Raw genomic sequence first — 16,196 nt, 5'->3', positions numbered from 1 at the left:
CATGACCCTGCTGTTCGTTGTTTGTTTGTACTGATCGCTCACTTTCCATGCATACGCTTCAATCGATAAAGAATGAACGATAGGGCCATTTCGTTTGTGAAGCGTCCAATTGTGGTGTAACATAAATTAAGACACTGTATCGTCAACCGTACGTTGGTTTGATCGCGATCAGGCAAGAGCTTTAGCTTGCTATCATTCCTGTACGTGTTCCACTCGTGCTCATCTTCAACCGTCGTCTCCACCAACTCTTGGTTGTGTTTCAAGCCCAACAACTCTCGCAACTGATGTACGGAAGATTTTTGATGTTGCGAATGGTTGCCCTCCTCTTCAACAGGGAGCTGTGTGTATGTACCGTTGGTTCCTGTCAGTACTGTGTCCACGTAGTTCTGGTTGATCTCATCCGGCAGCTCCTTAACCGTGTACAGCCGCAGCTTATTTGTGAATATCGCACGATACATCGCCTCCACCTGGCGATAACCGTCTCGCGGTGTTATGTACTCGAGTGTTGCATCCAGTTCCTCCTTCGTTAGCAACGGTCGGCAGATGTACTCCTTTTGCAAGTCCAGCGCGTACTGATAACCGGGAATGCCAACTAGGCGACGCGTCAAAAACATGATGCTTTCGTACGAGAGAAATGGCATGTAAGGCATGAACGCGTTCACGATGGCTCCCATCATGTGGCGTAGCAGCTGTGTTTCGAGCTGGAGCGAAGGTACGAATACGTAGCGTATCACAACGTGACAGATCATCTCGACCACCTCCAGCCGAAACAGACACATGTTGTGTTCATCCTGAACACCGAGCATAAATCCGATCACGGCCCAAAAGTGCACGAATGCTTCGCGATCCTCGCGATTGTTATAGCGAATGCCGAGCAGATGCGGTCGCACCAATGGGAATCCCATAAAGCCAAACGTGGTGAGTGCCATTTCCGGTTGACTGATGAACCCTAGGTTACGCTTTTTGGCGCTATTTGAAGCACTCAGATGCATACGGCGTACCTGCGAAAGGGATTTCCATGATCTGAAACAATAATTCAATTCATAGTATTAACAAAGCTATGTGTAAGTCACGTAAAGCGAGTCAATAATTACTTTGATCCCGGCACCAGCTCACACTCGTACCAATCGCTCATGTGTAGAAACGTGGATATGTACCGCTTGCGGGCAGTCTCCGTCGTACTCGACTTGTTCGTGTGCTCCAGAATGCGGAGCCCTTTCGGATCGGCCAGCAGTACTAACAGACTGCAGAAGTTGGCTTGAAGGATACCGAACCGGTTGTCGCTGTAGAACTTTTGACCACGTTTGAATTTGACCTCGTCGAACCAGACTGGTAGGCGCGTGTCCAGATCCGCCCCAGTTCCAACATCGCATGGTTTGTTGAAAGCCGCAAAGAGATGTACGAAGTACTGCTTGGCCTCTGTGATGAAAGTGAAAGGAATAAGAATCATTACAATGATACTATACAAACCGCCATTCTTTATAACATCTCCAGACCAAATCTCAATTATGAGACAAATTCTTCAATATATGACAACATCTAGTTAAGTTGGTTTGGGAAAGAACTCCTAACCAGCAAATTCCTCAACGAGATATTATAGTAAAGATACGAATAATTATAGAAAGAAATGACGAGAATAATATGAAAAGGAATTATGCAATCATGAGGAGTGTAGCAAAGATGCAACAAAGCACGATCGAGATGTCAAAGTTGTCTAAAACCTAATTCGTCTTTGCTCATATAAAATTTGTACGAACAACAATATATCGCTTCATGAGTGATGGGAGATTCGTTCCTTTTGGACGTGGATCATTCGTATAACAGACTAAGATCTTTAAATTGAGTTCGGGAGTTCTAAAGAATTTACCACAAAAACATTGATGGACTTCGTAACATTTTTGCAACTTCTTGCAATATGACACCGGACAATGGAAGCCATCCATTAGAGATGAATGATTTCTTTGGATAATAAGAGATTAATTGTATTCCTGGACCAGTTTAAATTATTGAAAAAATAATATCATTGCGTTTCAAACAAGGAAGTCGATATGTTTGCAGACAATCGACTGTTTTCATTTATATTGTTTATAAATTCGATTAACAGCAATCGCTCACTACCTTTTACCATCACAACGAACCACCCTATGAACGGAGCGGATATTCGCATCCTCATTCCCATCCGAACGATTAATTTCAACCCCTATTTTCTACGCACAACAACCCCCATTGAGATTTCGCCAGAATCATCTTTGCTTGCGGTTGGAGAGAACATTCCACTTCAACCGTCTCGTACACCGAAAAGCTCATTAGAACCTCCGCTACTTCCCAAATCCCTTTCGTCATGCTCACCAACATGATCGTGTGCTATTCTTGGCAACAAGCTTTCCGTGTCGATCTTCAAAAATTACGATTCTGAAGTGGACAGCACAGTGTGACAGGAGAAGTAAGGAATGAGAATTCAAAACCACACAAAATCAGCAACTTCTTTTCACATCTCGCTCGCATCCAGAGGAGTAACTACACCCCGTTGGGTAAATCGCAACAGGGTCGGTAAGACAGGGCGTTTTTTTTTCTTGCTGCTCATAAAAATTGCTGGATCATTTATATTGTGTATGAACCCCGATCCCTTCAATACAATGGAGCCCAGGTTTGTCGAGCTGATCAGTGCGAGCTTACATAAGAACGCTACACCTTGTGTATTCGTTCGAGGGAGGGTTCGTGCTTAGCTCGAATCGATCGTAGGCTTCCCGCGGCGTGTCTGACTGGTAGATACGACAATGCAAAGGGAAGCTTACAAGATGAGTGAGTTTGCCACCCCAACACGTGAACTAAACGATACCACACATATTGACGTGCACAATCTTATCATCATACATTATCAAGCTGGTTATTTTTACGCTAACTGATTAAACTATCGCCGTCGATTATACGCCGAACCCGAATTCGATATATTTGAGGTCAAGTGCAGCATTTGCTTCGATCGGATGTTTGAAACTATTTTCTAATGCATTCAACTGTCCTACGCTAAATCTAAACCGATTTACTAGTAAAACAAATATTGACAAACGTTTGTAGAAGTTTCGTGTTCCCTGCTTAGCGAAAACATAAAATAATTCAAACGAAACGTCTCAATTAAATATGCATCAAGCTTACTGAACCAAATCGGCCGGTTTTAGCCACCGTTACGGATCGCTTACATGCTCATTTAAATGTAATTATTATTGTTTTTTTTCGTTTACACCCAACACTAGTGCACAGTGGCGGTGGATGGACAAAGAAGACGAGCTCACTATTTAGCGCCCGATCGTTGCGATTAGCATGAGTGTTTGTAGAATGAACGTTAAGTAGAGCCATTTAATTGTGTTCTCAGACCGGGGTTTTCTAGATTCATAGCGTGCTGCGTTACAGATGGCGTGTGGAGGAAATCTTCAATTTTCCTACACTTTCCCTACTGAGCTGAGCGCTAATTGTCAGTGAGCTTGCGTATTTTTAAACGTTTGGATTTTTATTATTCGATACAAACACGCGTCAACTGACGAGATTGCCATTTCACACGTTGTTGTGAAAAATCATTGCAAACGGTCCATACGCTACTCGAACAAAGGAAAACAACGCTTCGCCTTTGAATGTGACACTTCTGACCGACTGCGCAGAATCGCACGAATGGTGGAAAACGTACGTACAGGGGAAAATTTCGAGCAGTTTTGACAAGGATCCCGACCGGTGAGATTTCAGTTTTGCATAATAACAAAGTGCCCCACATCTTTACCGTCCGCTTTTCATCAGGATGCATTTTCACTTTCACGAAGAAAAACACTCCCCGTCGCCTACCTTTCTCCTCCTCCGTAAGCTCCATCACCGGTGGGACGGTCATCGTGTGGTATCTGTCTTCCCTATAGAGTTCTCTATTGATTCACACGGTCACTGTCAGCCAGTTTCGTTACATCAACCACACAACAGAAATAACTAAAGATTGTTCCAAATTTCGCAACTGTTTGCAACAAAACCCGTTTTGCTCGCACCGTCACACACTCGCAAACTTTTATTACTTTTATAACAATTCAAACAAATGGAACGAAAGTTTATAGCACCAAACACATACGCTTTTGGTGGAATTGTTGTAATACTTAACCAGCTGCAAACAGAGCGCATACGCGGACAAGTCTACAACCGTCGGAGGACCGAACTTGTATAAAACACCGACGGATGGTGAACGCGTCGAGAACCCGACCTAGAACGAACGAGCGTGATGGTGAGCAAATAACGCAAGACGCAATCATCATCCAAACACCGCCATTACATTACGAAAGAGAGAGAGAGAGAGAGAGAGAGAGAGAGAGAGAGAGAGAGAGAAGTTGCAAAATTATCAATAAGAGGATCAAGTAACATTTTCCCATGGCCCTTTTCAAGATCATCCACTGTTCCAAAATCGATCAGGAATTGCAACTTGCCTTAACGAAAATATGCCGCACGCCCCTGTTGAAAGTGGTCCTTTGGAGAGTTTGAGTGCATATTACATGTATTCCTTTCCTTGTATTCCTGTTTGTTGTTTAACGAACGCCACCGGAATACGTTTACTCTACCGATTTTAAATTGAAAGGGAAGCTTGGTCAAACATCGTTGGTATACATCGAATGCACACTTTGTTTATTGCATTTATCACTTTATGGCTGCGTAACTGGATGCGGGATTAAACATCCCACAACGTCGCTCTGGAGCCACTTTGAGAAGAGCTTAAGCAAAGTTATAATTTATTCGTGCCGTCTCAGAAGTAGAAAACCTCCCGCAAAGGTGCAAGAAGCTTGCGAAATAAAGTCCAGCTACTAAATATTGCCATTTGATTACTGGATGGAATATTTATTCATAGTTGTATACATACAACGAGCACGCAGACTGTGGAAGACTGTAGTATCTAAATGAGTAGAATTTTTCCACCTTGTTAGTAAGTAATCTTAAAAGACAGCAAATTGAACCATTATTTGCCAATTTTTCAGGTCCTTTTCACTCCATAAACCTCAAATGTGATGTACGTTGTGGGCGACAACAATTTCACCCGAAATCATAAAACCGTTGTTGATCCGAGAGGGTGAAAAGATATGCAGCTAACCGTTTCTCTTTTACTCGCCATTTCTGAACGATGCGTCGTGTAATGCAGGGAAAGGTCAACAGGAACTAAACCGCTTATCCAAGGTAGCCCTGCGAAGGCGTCAAGCTCAAGTTCATTGAGATCGCCGGCGAGCTGTGTTTCAGTTAGTAGAGGGGTTGCATTTATTTTTCATCCTTATTTATCCGACATTAAACGCGTGGCATGGCAAGGCGAGCCGGCTAGCCAATAATGCGCGCCGTTCTACTGACACATTGAGATAAACCGGTTCGAGAATGAAAACGCTAGCTGCAATTGCGCCTAGTGGTGCAGCCGATCAGTGAATAGTTAGTGCTAGCTAGAATCCAAAACTGAGCACTTGGGTATAAATTACATATACGTGCCATGTCAATGACTCGGTGGTCTCGGAGGACAGTTGATAGTGTTCTTGGTGTTTGCAACGTGAATCATTTCCTTGTTCTAACGTGCACAACTGCAAACTATGATTACGGGTAACTAGTTCCGTTGTCAACATGAACAACAACGCAGCGTACGATTTGTTATCAATACATGGCAGTGTGGAAGTGAGCGAGATTAAACTATTTAGAATAGAATTCAGTCACGCATTGACCATTCGGGATGAGATAGTTTGTTTAACTGCATTCGTTCAATTGATACAAGATCATATGCCTGTGTATTTACTCCATTTAATAATCTGTGCATAAATCATTCTTTGTTTTCTACCTTAAACGTGAAATTTTCCACTGCAATTGTATTATTTGTATGCAAGCCCATTTCGCATACAGCCCAGTTGCGTACTACCCTTCTATACAAGATTGTTGCATACCAGTCCACAGTGGGCAAATGAGAGTACAAAATAATGTGTAAAATTAATGATACCAAACTAAAACAACTCGAGCAAACAGACTCGACAGACACATCAATATTGGTATGTGTGAGAAACTTCAAAGGATCTGTGCATTGAATTACTCCTCATTTATTTGTTATTGTTAAGCTTCAGAAATAGGTGATAGGGAGGAGGAACACCAATTCCTCGTAACTTTGACGCCGACGAAATGAGAAGTAGTCTTGGAATCTAGTGCTAAAAAGTCTAGATCAGCGTTAGCTGCAAAGTCGTAGTAGAGTATGTAAGTAGACGACGATTTTTAAACTAAGAATTCGACGACATACGACAAAGAGAAAGTTCTGTCACGAACGAAAACGAAAAAAAATTTCCACGTTCACTACTATTTTACAAAAAAACCATAACACTTCATAAGAAATCATAAGAAATTAGAGTCCCTTCATAGTACATGGAACACGCGCACAGAGGTATCCTGGTTCAACTGTTTAGCGTTAGGAAATCATTGTCATAGCATAAAGAAGGATTGTTTTTCTTCATGATACAAATTCCTCGTCCAATCCACATGACATTTTAAACGAACATTTACAGTCGATATTTCGATTGAGTCGTTTCTTCGAATGTTGTTAACATCTTATTCTGTGTAAAATTCTCTCTATTTAACACCTACCCACGACACAGGGGTATGAAAAGGGTCTTCTTTCCACATCCATTATGCTTTCCGATCCAAATAAACAAACCAGCAAGAAACCAGTTTGAATGAAAATCGTCCACAAGTGGGAAACGGGTAAGTTTTTTCACTCCGGGTTGCTTCACAACTGTTGCATACCACCATCGTGCCATGCCTTCGGAGGTATGTTGGTTTGGAAACGGACACGACCTAGCCCACGTGAACCAGTCATGGGCACGGGTGATCGGGAAAAATACTACGCTCATTCACAAATGCACAAATACCTGCCAGTGACGCTCGCACACCAAAACTGGAGAATGACGCTTTTCCAATTTTCTTCTCAATGTAATTGGGCTTCTCCGTGTTGCGTCCAAAGCGCATCTTCTCTTCCCTTCGTTTACAAAGCGCATTCTGTTTCCGTGAGGCACCATGGAAACGCTCTCATTAGTGAGCAGCTCTCAGCTCACCGAACACGAGTCTGCTCACCGATGGTGGGAGAATATTAATAAAGTTAAATCTAAACTTCAACCCAATTATTTTAAAAATGTTTACACTTCATAAAACTTGGTATCGGACATTGGACAACAGATATCAAATGTCTGACAATTTACGATAGCTCTACACTTCAAATAAGCAAAGCCTTTATGCAAGCTGGTACTTGTGGTAAAAATATACACTTTTTCTCAAATCATGCTCTTTCAGAACCAGTGCGTAAAAAAATATGTCATTTTATTGCTTTAGATCACTCTTGTTCCCTGTTTCGTTCTATGTCCCATGACGTAAAAACCTTTAGATAGAAGCTATATGCTATCGTATATACTTAGCTATCGTATCGTATCGTATCGCTATCGTATATACTACATTGCTGTTCCATGACCCTGCTGTTCGTTGTTTGTTTGTACTGATCGCTCACTTTCCATGCAGACGCTTCAATCGGTAAATAAGGAACGATAGGGCCATTTCGCTTACGAAGCGTCCAATTGTGGTGTAACATAAATTAATACACTGTATCGTCAAACGTACGAAAGCTTGATCGCGATCAGGCAAGAGCTTTAGCTTGCTATCATTCCTGTACGTGTTCCACTCGTGCTCATCCTCAACCGTCGTCTCCACCAACTCTTGGTTGTGTTTCAAGCCCAACAACTCTCGCAACTGATGTACGGAAGATTTTTGATGTTGCGAATGGTTGCCCTCCTCTTCAACAGGGAGCTTGGTTCCTGTCACTACTGTCAGCTCCGACAGCTCCTTAACCGTGTACAGCCGCAGCTTATTTGTGAATATCGCACGATACATCGCCTCCATCTGGCGGAAACCGTCCCGCGGTGATATGTGCTCGAGTATTGCATCCACTTCCTCCTTCGTTAGCAACGGTCGGCAGATGTACTCCTTTTGCAAGTCCAGCGCGTACTGATAGCCGGGAATGCCAACTAGGCGACACGTCAAAAACATGATGCTTTCGTACGAGAGAAATGGCATGTAAGGCATGAACGCGTTCACGATGGCTCCCATCATGTGGCGTAGCAGCTTTGTTTCGAGCTGGAGCGAAGGTACGAATACGTAGCGTATCACAACGTGACAGATCATCTCGACCACCTCCAGCCGAAACAGACACATGTTGTGTTCATCCTGAACACCGAGCATAAATACGATCACGGCCCAAAAGTGCACGAATGCTTCGCGATCCTCGCGATTGTTATAGCGAATGCCGAGCAGATGCGGTCGCACCAATGGGAATCCCATAAAGCCAAACGTGGTGCGTGCCATTTCCGGTTGACTGATGAACCCTAGGTTACGCTTTTTGGCGCTATTTGAAGCACTCAGATGCATACGGCGTACCTGCGAAAGGGATTTCCATGATCTGAAACAATAATTCAATTCATAGTATTAACAAAGCTATGTGTAAGTCACGTAAAGCGAGTCAATAATTACTTTGATCCCGGCACCAGCTCACACTCGTACCAATCGCTCATGTGTAGAAACGTGGATATGTACCGCTTGCGGGCAGTCTCCGTCGTACTCGACTTGTTCGTGTGCTCCAGAATGCGGAGCCCTTTCGGATCGGCCAGCAGTACTAACAGACTGCAGAAGTTGGCTTGAAGGATACCGAACCGGTTGTCGCTGTAGAACTTTTGACCACGTTTGAATTTGACCTCGTCGAACCAGACTGGTAGGCGCGTGTCCAGATCCGCCCCAGTTCCAACATCGCATGGTTTGTTGAAAGCCGCAAAGAGATGTACGAAGTACTGCTTGGCCTCTGTGATGAAAGTGAAAGGAATAAGAATCATTACAATGATACTATACAAACCGCCATTCTTTATAACATCTCCAGACCAAATCTCAATTATGAGACAAATTCTTCAATATATGACAACATCTAGTTAAGTTGGTTTGGGAAAGAACTCCTAACCAGCAAATTCCTCAACGAGATATTATAGTAAAGATACGAATAATTATAGAAAGAAATGACGAGAATAATATGAAAAGGAATTATGCAATCATGAGGAGTGTAGCAAAGATGCAACAAAGCACGATCGAGATGTCAAAGTTGTCTAAAACCTAATTCGTCTTTGCTCATATAAAATTTGTACGAACAACAATATATCGCTTCATGAGTGATGGGAGATTCATTCCTTTTGGACGTGGATCATTCGTATAACAGAACAAGATCTTTAAATTGAGTTGGGGAGCTCTAAAGATTTACCACAAAAACTATTCAGTGAATATTCAGTTTTACGAGTTCCGTTCATAATAACAAAGTGCCCCACGTCTTTACCGTCCGCTTTTCATCTGTATGCATTTTCACTTTCACGAAGAAAAATACTTCCGTCGCTTACCTTTCTCCTCCTCCGTAAGCTCCATCATTAACAAATGCAACTAAAGTTTATAGCACTATACACATACGCTTTTAGTGGATTTGCTTTAATACTTAAACAGCTGCAAACAGAGCGCATACGCGGACAAGTCTACAACCGTCGGAGGACCGAAATTGTATAAAACAGCGACGGATGGTGAACGCGTCGAGAACCCGACCTGATGGACGCGTCGAAACCCGACGAACGAGCGTGATGGTGAGCAAATAACGCGAGATTCATCATCCAAACACCGCCATTACATTACGAAAGAGAGAGAGAGAGAGAGAGAGAGAGAAGTTGCAAAATTATCAATAAGAGGATCAAGTAACATTTTCCCATGGCCCTTTTCAAGATCATCCACTGTTCCAAAATCGATCAGGAATTGCAACTTGCCTTAACGAAAATATACCGAACGCCCCTGTTGAAAGTGGTCCTTTGGAGAGTTTGAGTGCATATTACATGTATTCCTTTCCTTGTATTCCTGTTTGTTGTTAAACGAACGCCACCGGAATACGTTTACTCTACCGATTTCAATTTGAAAGGGAAGCTTGGTCAAACATCGTTGGTATACATCGAATGCACACTTTATTAATTGCATTTATCACTTTATGGCTGCGTAGCTGGATGCGGGATGAAACATCCCACAACGTCGCTCTGGAGCCACTTTGAGAAGAGCTTAAGCAAAGTTCTGATTTATTCGTGCCGACTCAGAAGTAGAAAACCTCCCACGAAGGCGCTAGAAACTTGCGTAATAAGGTCCAGCTACTAAATTTTGCCATTTGATTACTGGATGGAATATTTATGCATAGTTGTATACATACAACGAGCACGCAGGCTGTGGAAGACTGTAGTATCTGAATGAGTAGAATTTTTCCACCTTGTTAGTAAGTAATCTTAAAAGACAGCAAATTGAACCAATATTTGCCAAGTTTTAAGGTCCTTTTTGTTGTGTCGTCACTTCGATAAAAACACTCTCGGACAACTCGTTTAATAACTATTATAAAACACACACGATAACGTAAACGACTGTCTACAGCAGACGCACAAACCAGAAGAGCCGGTTCGCACGAGCAGTCCGCGGCACATCGGATGCTGTCGGTTCCCAGACAGCTACGAGTAATGAACTGGCTGCGTACGTGACCAAGGTGTACACAACAATAGTGTTCTTGGTGTTTGCAACGTAAAGCATTTCCTTGTTCTATTTCCTTGCAGTGTGAAAGTAGGCGAGATTAAACTATTTAGAATAGAATTCAGTCACGCATTGACCATTCGGGATGAGGTAGTTTGTTTAACTGCATTCGTTCAATTGATACAAGATCATATGCCTGTGTATTTACTCCATTTAATAATCTGTGCATAAATCATTCTTTGTTTTCTACCTTAAACGTGAAATTTTCCACTGCAATTGCATTATTTGTATGCAAGCCCATTTCGCATACAGCCCAGTTGCGTACTACCCTTCTATACAAGATTGTTGCATACCAGTCCACAGTGGGCAAATGAGAGTACAAAATAATGTGTAAAATTAATGATACCAAACTAAAACAACTCGAGCAAACAGACTCGACAGACAAATCAATATTGGTATGTGTGAGAAACTTCAAAGGATCTGTGCATTGAATTACTCCTCATTTATTTGTTATTGTTAAGCTTCAGAAATAGGTGATAGGGAGGAGGAACACCAATTCCTCGTAACTTTGACGCCGACGAAATGAGAAGTAGTCTTGGAATCTAGTGCTAAAAAGTCTAGATCAGCGTTAGCTGCAAAGTCGTAGTAGAGTATGTAAGTAGACGACGATTTTTAAACTAAGAATTCGACGACATACGACAAAGAGAAAGTTCTGTCACGAACGAAAACGAAAAAAAATTTCCACGTTCACTACTATTTTACAAAAAAACCATAACACTTCATAAGAAATCATAAGAAATTAGAGTCCCTTCATAGTACATGGAACACGCGCACAGAGGTATCCTGGTTCAACTGTTTAGCGTTAGGAAATCATTGTCATAGCATAAAGAAGGATTGTTTTTCTTCATGATACAAATTCCTCGTCCAATCCACATGACATTTTAAACGAACATTTACAGTCGATATTTCGATTGAGTCGTTTCTTCGAATGTTGTTAACATCTTATTCTGTGTAAAATTCTCTCTATTTAACACCTACCCACGACACAGGGGTATGAAAAGGGTCTTCTTTCCACATCCATTATGCTTTCCGATCCAAATAAACAAACCAGCAAGAAACCAGTTTGAATGAAAATCGTCCACAAGTGGGAAACGGGTAAGTTTTTTCACTCCGGGTTGCTTCACAACTGTTGCATACCACCATCGTGCCATGCCTTCGGAGGTATGTTGGTTTGGAAACGGACACGACCTAGCCCACGTGAACCAGTCATGGGCACGGGTGATCGGGAAAAATACTACGCTCATTCACAAATGCACAAATACCTGCCAGTGACGCTCGCACACCAAAACTGGAGAATGACGCTTTTCCAATTTTCTTCTCAATGTAATTGGGCTTCTCCGTGTTGCGTCCAAAGCGCATCTTCTCTTCCCTTCGTTTACAAAGCGCATTCTGTTTCCGTGAGGCACCATGGAAACGCTCTCATTAGTGAGCAGCTCTCAGCTCACCGAACACGAGTCTGCTCACCGATGGTGGGAGAATATTAATAAAGTTAAATCTAAACTTCAACCCAATTATTTTAAAAATGTTTACACTTCATAAAACTTGGTATCGGACATTGGACAACAGATATCAAATGTCTGACAATTTACGATAGCTCTACACTTCAAATAAGCAAAGCCTTTATGCAAGCTGGTACTTGTGGTAAAAATATACACTTTTTCTCAAATCATGCTCTTTCAGAACCAGTGCGTAAAAAAATATGTCATTTTATTGCTTTAGATCACTCTTGTTCCCTGTTTCGTTCTATGTCCCATGACGTAAAAACCTTTAGATAGAAGCTATATGCTATCGTATATACTTAGCTATCGTATCGTATCGTATCGCTATCGTATATACTACATTGCTGTTCCATGACCCTGCTGTTCGTTGTTTGTTTGTACTGATCGCTCACTTTCCATGCAGACGCTTCAATCGGTAAATAAGGAACGATAGGGCCATTTCGCTTACGAAGCGTCCAATTGTGGTGTAACATAAATTAATACACTGTATCGTCAAACGTACGAAAGCTTGATCGCGATCAGGCAAGAGCTTTAGCTTGCTATCATTCCTGTACGTGTTCCACTCGTGCTCATCCTCAACCGTCGTCTCCACCAACTCTTGGTTGTGTTTCAAGCCCAACAACTCTCGCAACTGATGTACGGAAGATTTTTGATGTTGCGAATGGTTGCCCTCCTCTTCAACAGGGAGCTTGGTTCCTGTCACTACTGTCAGCTCCGACAGCTCCTTAACCGTGTACAGCCGCAGCTTATTTGTGAATATCGCACGATACATCGCCTCCATCTGGCGGAAACCGTCCCGCGGTGATATGTGCTCGAGTATTGCATCCACTTCCTCCTTCGTTAGCAACGGTCGGCAGATGTACTCCTTTTGCAAGTCCAACGCGTACTGATAGCCGGGAATGCCAACTAGGCGACGCGTCAAAAACATGATGCTTTCGTACGAGAGAAACGGCATGTAAGGCACGATTGCGTCCACGATGGCTCCCATCATGTGGCGTAGCAGCTGTGTTTCGAACTGGAGCGAAGGTACGAATACGTAGCGTATCACAACGTGACAGATCATCTCGACCACCTCCAGCCGGAACAGACACATGTTGTGTTCATCCTGAACACCGAGCATAAATCCGATCACGGCCCAAAAGTGCACGAATGCTTCGCGATCCTCGCGATTGTTATAGCGAATGCCGAGCAGATGCGGTCGCACCAATGGGAATCCCATAAAGCCAAACGTGGTGACTGCTATATCCGGTTGACTGATGAACCCTAGGTTACGCTTTTTGGCGCTATTTGAAGCACTCAGATGCATACGGCGTACCTGCGAAAGGGATTTCCATGATCTGAAACAATAATTCAATTCATAGTATTAACAAAGCTATGTGTAAGTCACGTAAAGCGAGTCAATAATTACTTTGATCCCGGCACCAGCTCACACTCGTACCAATCGCTCATGTGCAGTAACGTGGATATGTACCGCTTGCGGGCAGTCTCCATCGTACTCGTCTTGTTCGTGTGCTCCAGAATGAGAATTCCTCTCGGATCGGTCAGCAGTACTAACAGACTGCAGAAGTTGGCTTGAAGGATACCGAACCGGTTGTCGCTGTAGAACTTTTGACCACGTTTGAATTTGACCTCGTCGAACCAGACTGGTAGGCGCGTGTCCAGATCCGCCCCAGTTCCAACATCGCATGGTTTGTTGAAGGCCGCAAAGAGATGTACGAAGTACTGCTTGGCCTCTGTGATGAAAGTGAAAGGAATAAGAATCATTACAATGATACTATACAAACCGCCATTCTTTATAACATCTCCAGACCAAATCTCAATTATGAGACAAATTCTTCAATATATGACAACATCTAGTTAAGTTGGTTTGGGAAAGAACTCCTAACTAGCAAATTCCTTAACGAGATATTATAGTAAAGATACGAATAATTATAGAAAGAAATAATGAGAATTATATGAAAACGAATTATGCAATCATGAGCAGTGTAGCAAAGATGCAACAAAGCACGATCGAGATGTCAAAGTTGTCTAAAACCTCATTCGTCTTTGCTCATATAAAATTTGTACGAACAACAATATATCGCTTCATGAGTGATGGGAGATTCATTCCTTTTGGACGTGGATCATTCGTATAACAGAACAAGATCTTTAAATTGAGTTGGGGAGCTCTAAAGATTTACCACAAAAACTATTCAGTGAATATTCAGTTTTACGAGTTCCGTTCATAATAACAAAGTGCCCCACGTCTTTACCGTCCGCTTTTCATCTGTATGCATTTTCACTTTCACGAAGAAAAATACTTCCGTCGCTTACCTTTCTCCTCCTCCGTAAGCTCCATCATTAACAAATGCAACTAAAGTTTATAGCACTATACACATACGCTTTTAGTGGATTTGCTTTAATACTTAAACAGCTGCAAACAGAGCGCATACGCGGACAAGTCTACAACCGTCGGAGGACCGAAATTGTATAAAACAGCGACGGATGGTGAACGCGTCGAGAACCCGACCTGATGGACGCGTCGAAACCCGACGAACGAGCGTGATGGTGAGCAAATAACGCGAGATTCATCATCCAAACACCGCCATTACATTACGAAAGAGAGAGAGAGAGAGAGAGAGAGAAGTTGCAAAATTATCAATAAGAGGATCAAGTAACATTTTCCCATGGCCCTTTTCAAGATCATCCACTGTTCCAAAATCGATCTGGAATTGCAACTTGCCTTAACGAAAATATGCCCCACGTCCCTGTTGAAAGTGGTCCTTTGGAGAGTTTGAGTGCATATTACATGTATTCCTTTCCTTGTATTCCTGTTTGTTGTTAAACGAACGCCACCGGAATACGTTTACTCTACCGATTTCAATTTGAAAGGGAAGCTTGGTCAAACATCGTTGGTATACATCGAATGCACACTTTATTAATTGCATTTATCACTTTATGGCTGCGTAGCTGGATGCGGGATGAAACATCCCACAACGTCGCTCTGGAGCCACTTTGAGAAGAGCTTAAGCAAAGTTCTGATTTATTCGTGCCGACTCAGAAGTAGAAAACCTCCCACGAAGGCGCTAGAAACTTGCGTAATAAGGTCCAGCTACTAAATTTTGCCATTTGATTACTGGATGGAATATTTATGCATAGTTGTATACATACAACGAGCACGCAGGCTGTGGAAGACTGTAGTATCTGAATGAGTAGAATTTTTCCACCTTGTTAGTAAGTAATCTTAAAAGACAGCAAATTGAACCAATATTTGCCAAGTTTTAAGGTCCTTTTTGTTGTGTCGTCACTTCGATAAAAACACTCTCGGACAACTCGTTTAATAACTATTATAAAACACACACGATAACGTAAACGACTGTCTACAGCAGACGCACAAACCAGAAGAGCCGGTTCGCACGAGCAGTCCGCGGCACATCGGATGCTGTCGGTTCCCAGACAGCTACGAGTAATGAACTGGCTGCGTACGTGACCAAGGTGTACACAACAATAGTGTTCTTGGTGTTTGCAACGTAAAGCATTTCCTTGTTCTATTTCCTTGCAGTGTGAAAGTAGGCGAGATTAAACTATTTAGAATAGAATTCAGTCACGCATTGACCATTCGGGATGAGGTAGTTTGTTTAACTGCATTCGTTCAATTGATACAAGATCATATGCCTGTGTATTTACACCATTTACTAATCTGTGCATAAATCATTCTTTGTTTTCTACCTTAAACGTGAAATTTTCCACTGCAATTGCATTATTTGTATGCAAGCCCATTTCGCATACAGCCCAGTTGCGTACTACCCTTCTATACAAGATTGTTGCATACCAGCCCTCAGTGGGCAAATGAGAGTACAAAATAATGTGTAAAATTAATGATACCAAACTAAAACAACTCGAGCAAACAGACTCGACAGACAAATCAATATTGGTATGTGTGAGAAACTTCAAAGGATCTGTGCATTGAATTACTCCTCATTTATTTGTTATTGTTAAGCTTCAGAAATAGGTGATAGGGAGGAGGAACACCAATTCCTCGTAACATTGACGCCGACGAAA

At 42.4% G+C, this 16,196-nt stretch overlaps 3 protein-coding genes across 3 annotated transcripts; all 3 read right to left on the bottom strand.

The window, feature by feature from the left end:
* Window positions 1-38: 38 nt before the first annotated feature.
* Window positions 39-4,026, bottom strand: LOC128304197 (uncharacterized). Its single transcript, XM_053041357.1, has 3 exons — window positions 3,832-4,026; window positions 1,095-1,419; window positions 39-1,023 (listed from the first exon to the last, which is right to left on the bottom strand). Exons 1-3 carry the CDS (start codon window positions 3,872-3,874, stop codon window positions 39-41), a joined length of 1,353 nt encoding a protein of 450 aa, XP_052897317.1. The 5' UTR covers window positions 3,875-4,026.
* Window positions 4,027-7,357: 3,331 nt separating this feature from the next.
* Window positions 7,358-9,474, bottom strand: LOC128304515 (uncharacterized). Its single transcript, XM_053041709.1, has 3 exons — window positions 9,450-9,474; window positions 8,545-8,869; window positions 7,358-8,473 (listed from the first exon to the last, which is right to left on the bottom strand). The coding sequence occupies exons 1-3, from the start codon at window positions 9,472-9,474 to the stop codon at window positions 7,525-7,527; spliced, it is 1,299 nt and encodes a 432-aa protein (XP_052897669.1). The 3' UTR covers window positions 7,358-7,524.
* Window positions 9,475-12,364: 2,890 nt separating this feature from the next.
* LOC128304556 (uncharacterized) lies at window positions 12,365-14,493 on the bottom strand. Its single transcript, XM_053041747.1, has 3 exons — window positions 14,469-14,493; window positions 13,564-13,888; window positions 12,365-13,492 (listed from the first exon to the last, which is right to left on the bottom strand). The coding sequence occupies exons 1-3, from the start codon at window positions 14,491-14,493 to the stop codon at window positions 12,544-12,546; spliced, it is 1,299 nt and encodes a 432-aa protein (XP_052897707.1). The 3' UTR covers window positions 12,365-12,543.
* Window positions 14,494-16,196: the final 1,703 nt, after the last annotated feature.

This window comes from Anopheles moucheti, chromosome 3 (assembly GCF_943734755.1).
Source record: "Anopheles moucheti chromosome 3, idAnoMoucSN_F20_07, whole genome shotgun sequence".
NCBI lineage: Eukaryota > Metazoa > Arthropoda > Insecta > Diptera > Culicidae > Anopheles > Anopheles moucheti.
Note: the sequence above shows the minus strand (reverse complement) of the source record. Positions and strands in the feature narration are given on the sequence as shown.

What these genes read in the sequence shown, in the direction of transcription:
- LOC128304556 (XM_053041747.1), bottom strand. Translation starts at nt 14,493, where the DNA reads ATGGAGCTTACGGAGGAGGAGAAAG. An exon ending in GCTTACGGAGGAGGAGAAAG is followed by an intron (nt 13,889 to 14,468) that starts GTAAGCGACGGA and finishes CTTTCATCACAG; the next exon opens with AGGCCAAGCAGTACTTCGTA. An exon ending in GAGCTGGTGCCGGGATCAAA is followed by an intron (nt 13,493 to 13,563) that starts GTAATTATTGAC and finishes TTATTGTTTCAG; the next exon opens with ATCATGGAAATCCCTTTCGC.
- LOC128304515 (XM_053041709.1), bottom strand. Translation starts at nt 9,474, where the DNA reads ATGGAGCTTACGGAGGAGGAGAAAG. An exon ending in GCTTACGGAGGAGGAGAAAG is followed by an intron (nt 8,870 to 9,449) that starts GTAAGCGACGGA and finishes CTTTCATCACAG; the next exon opens with AGGCCAAGCAGTACTTCGTA. An exon ending in GAGCTGGTGCCGGGATCAAA is followed by an intron (nt 8,474 to 8,544) that starts GTAATTATTGAC and finishes TTATTGTTTCAG; the next exon opens with ATCATGGAAATCCCTTTCGC.
- LOC128304197 (XM_053041357.1), bottom strand. Translation starts at nt 3,874, where the DNA reads ATGACCGTCCCACCGGTGATGGAGCTTACGGAGGAGGAGAAAG. An exon ending in GCTTACGGAGGAGGAGAAAG is followed by an intron (nt 1,420 to 3,831) that starts GTAGGCGACGGG and finishes CTTTCATCACAG; the next exon opens with AGGCCAAGCAGTACTTCGTA. An exon ending in GAGCTGGTGCCGGGATCAAA is followed by an intron (nt 1,024 to 1,094) that starts GTAATTATTGAC and finishes TTATTGTTTCAG; the next exon opens with ATCATGGAAATCCCTTTCGC.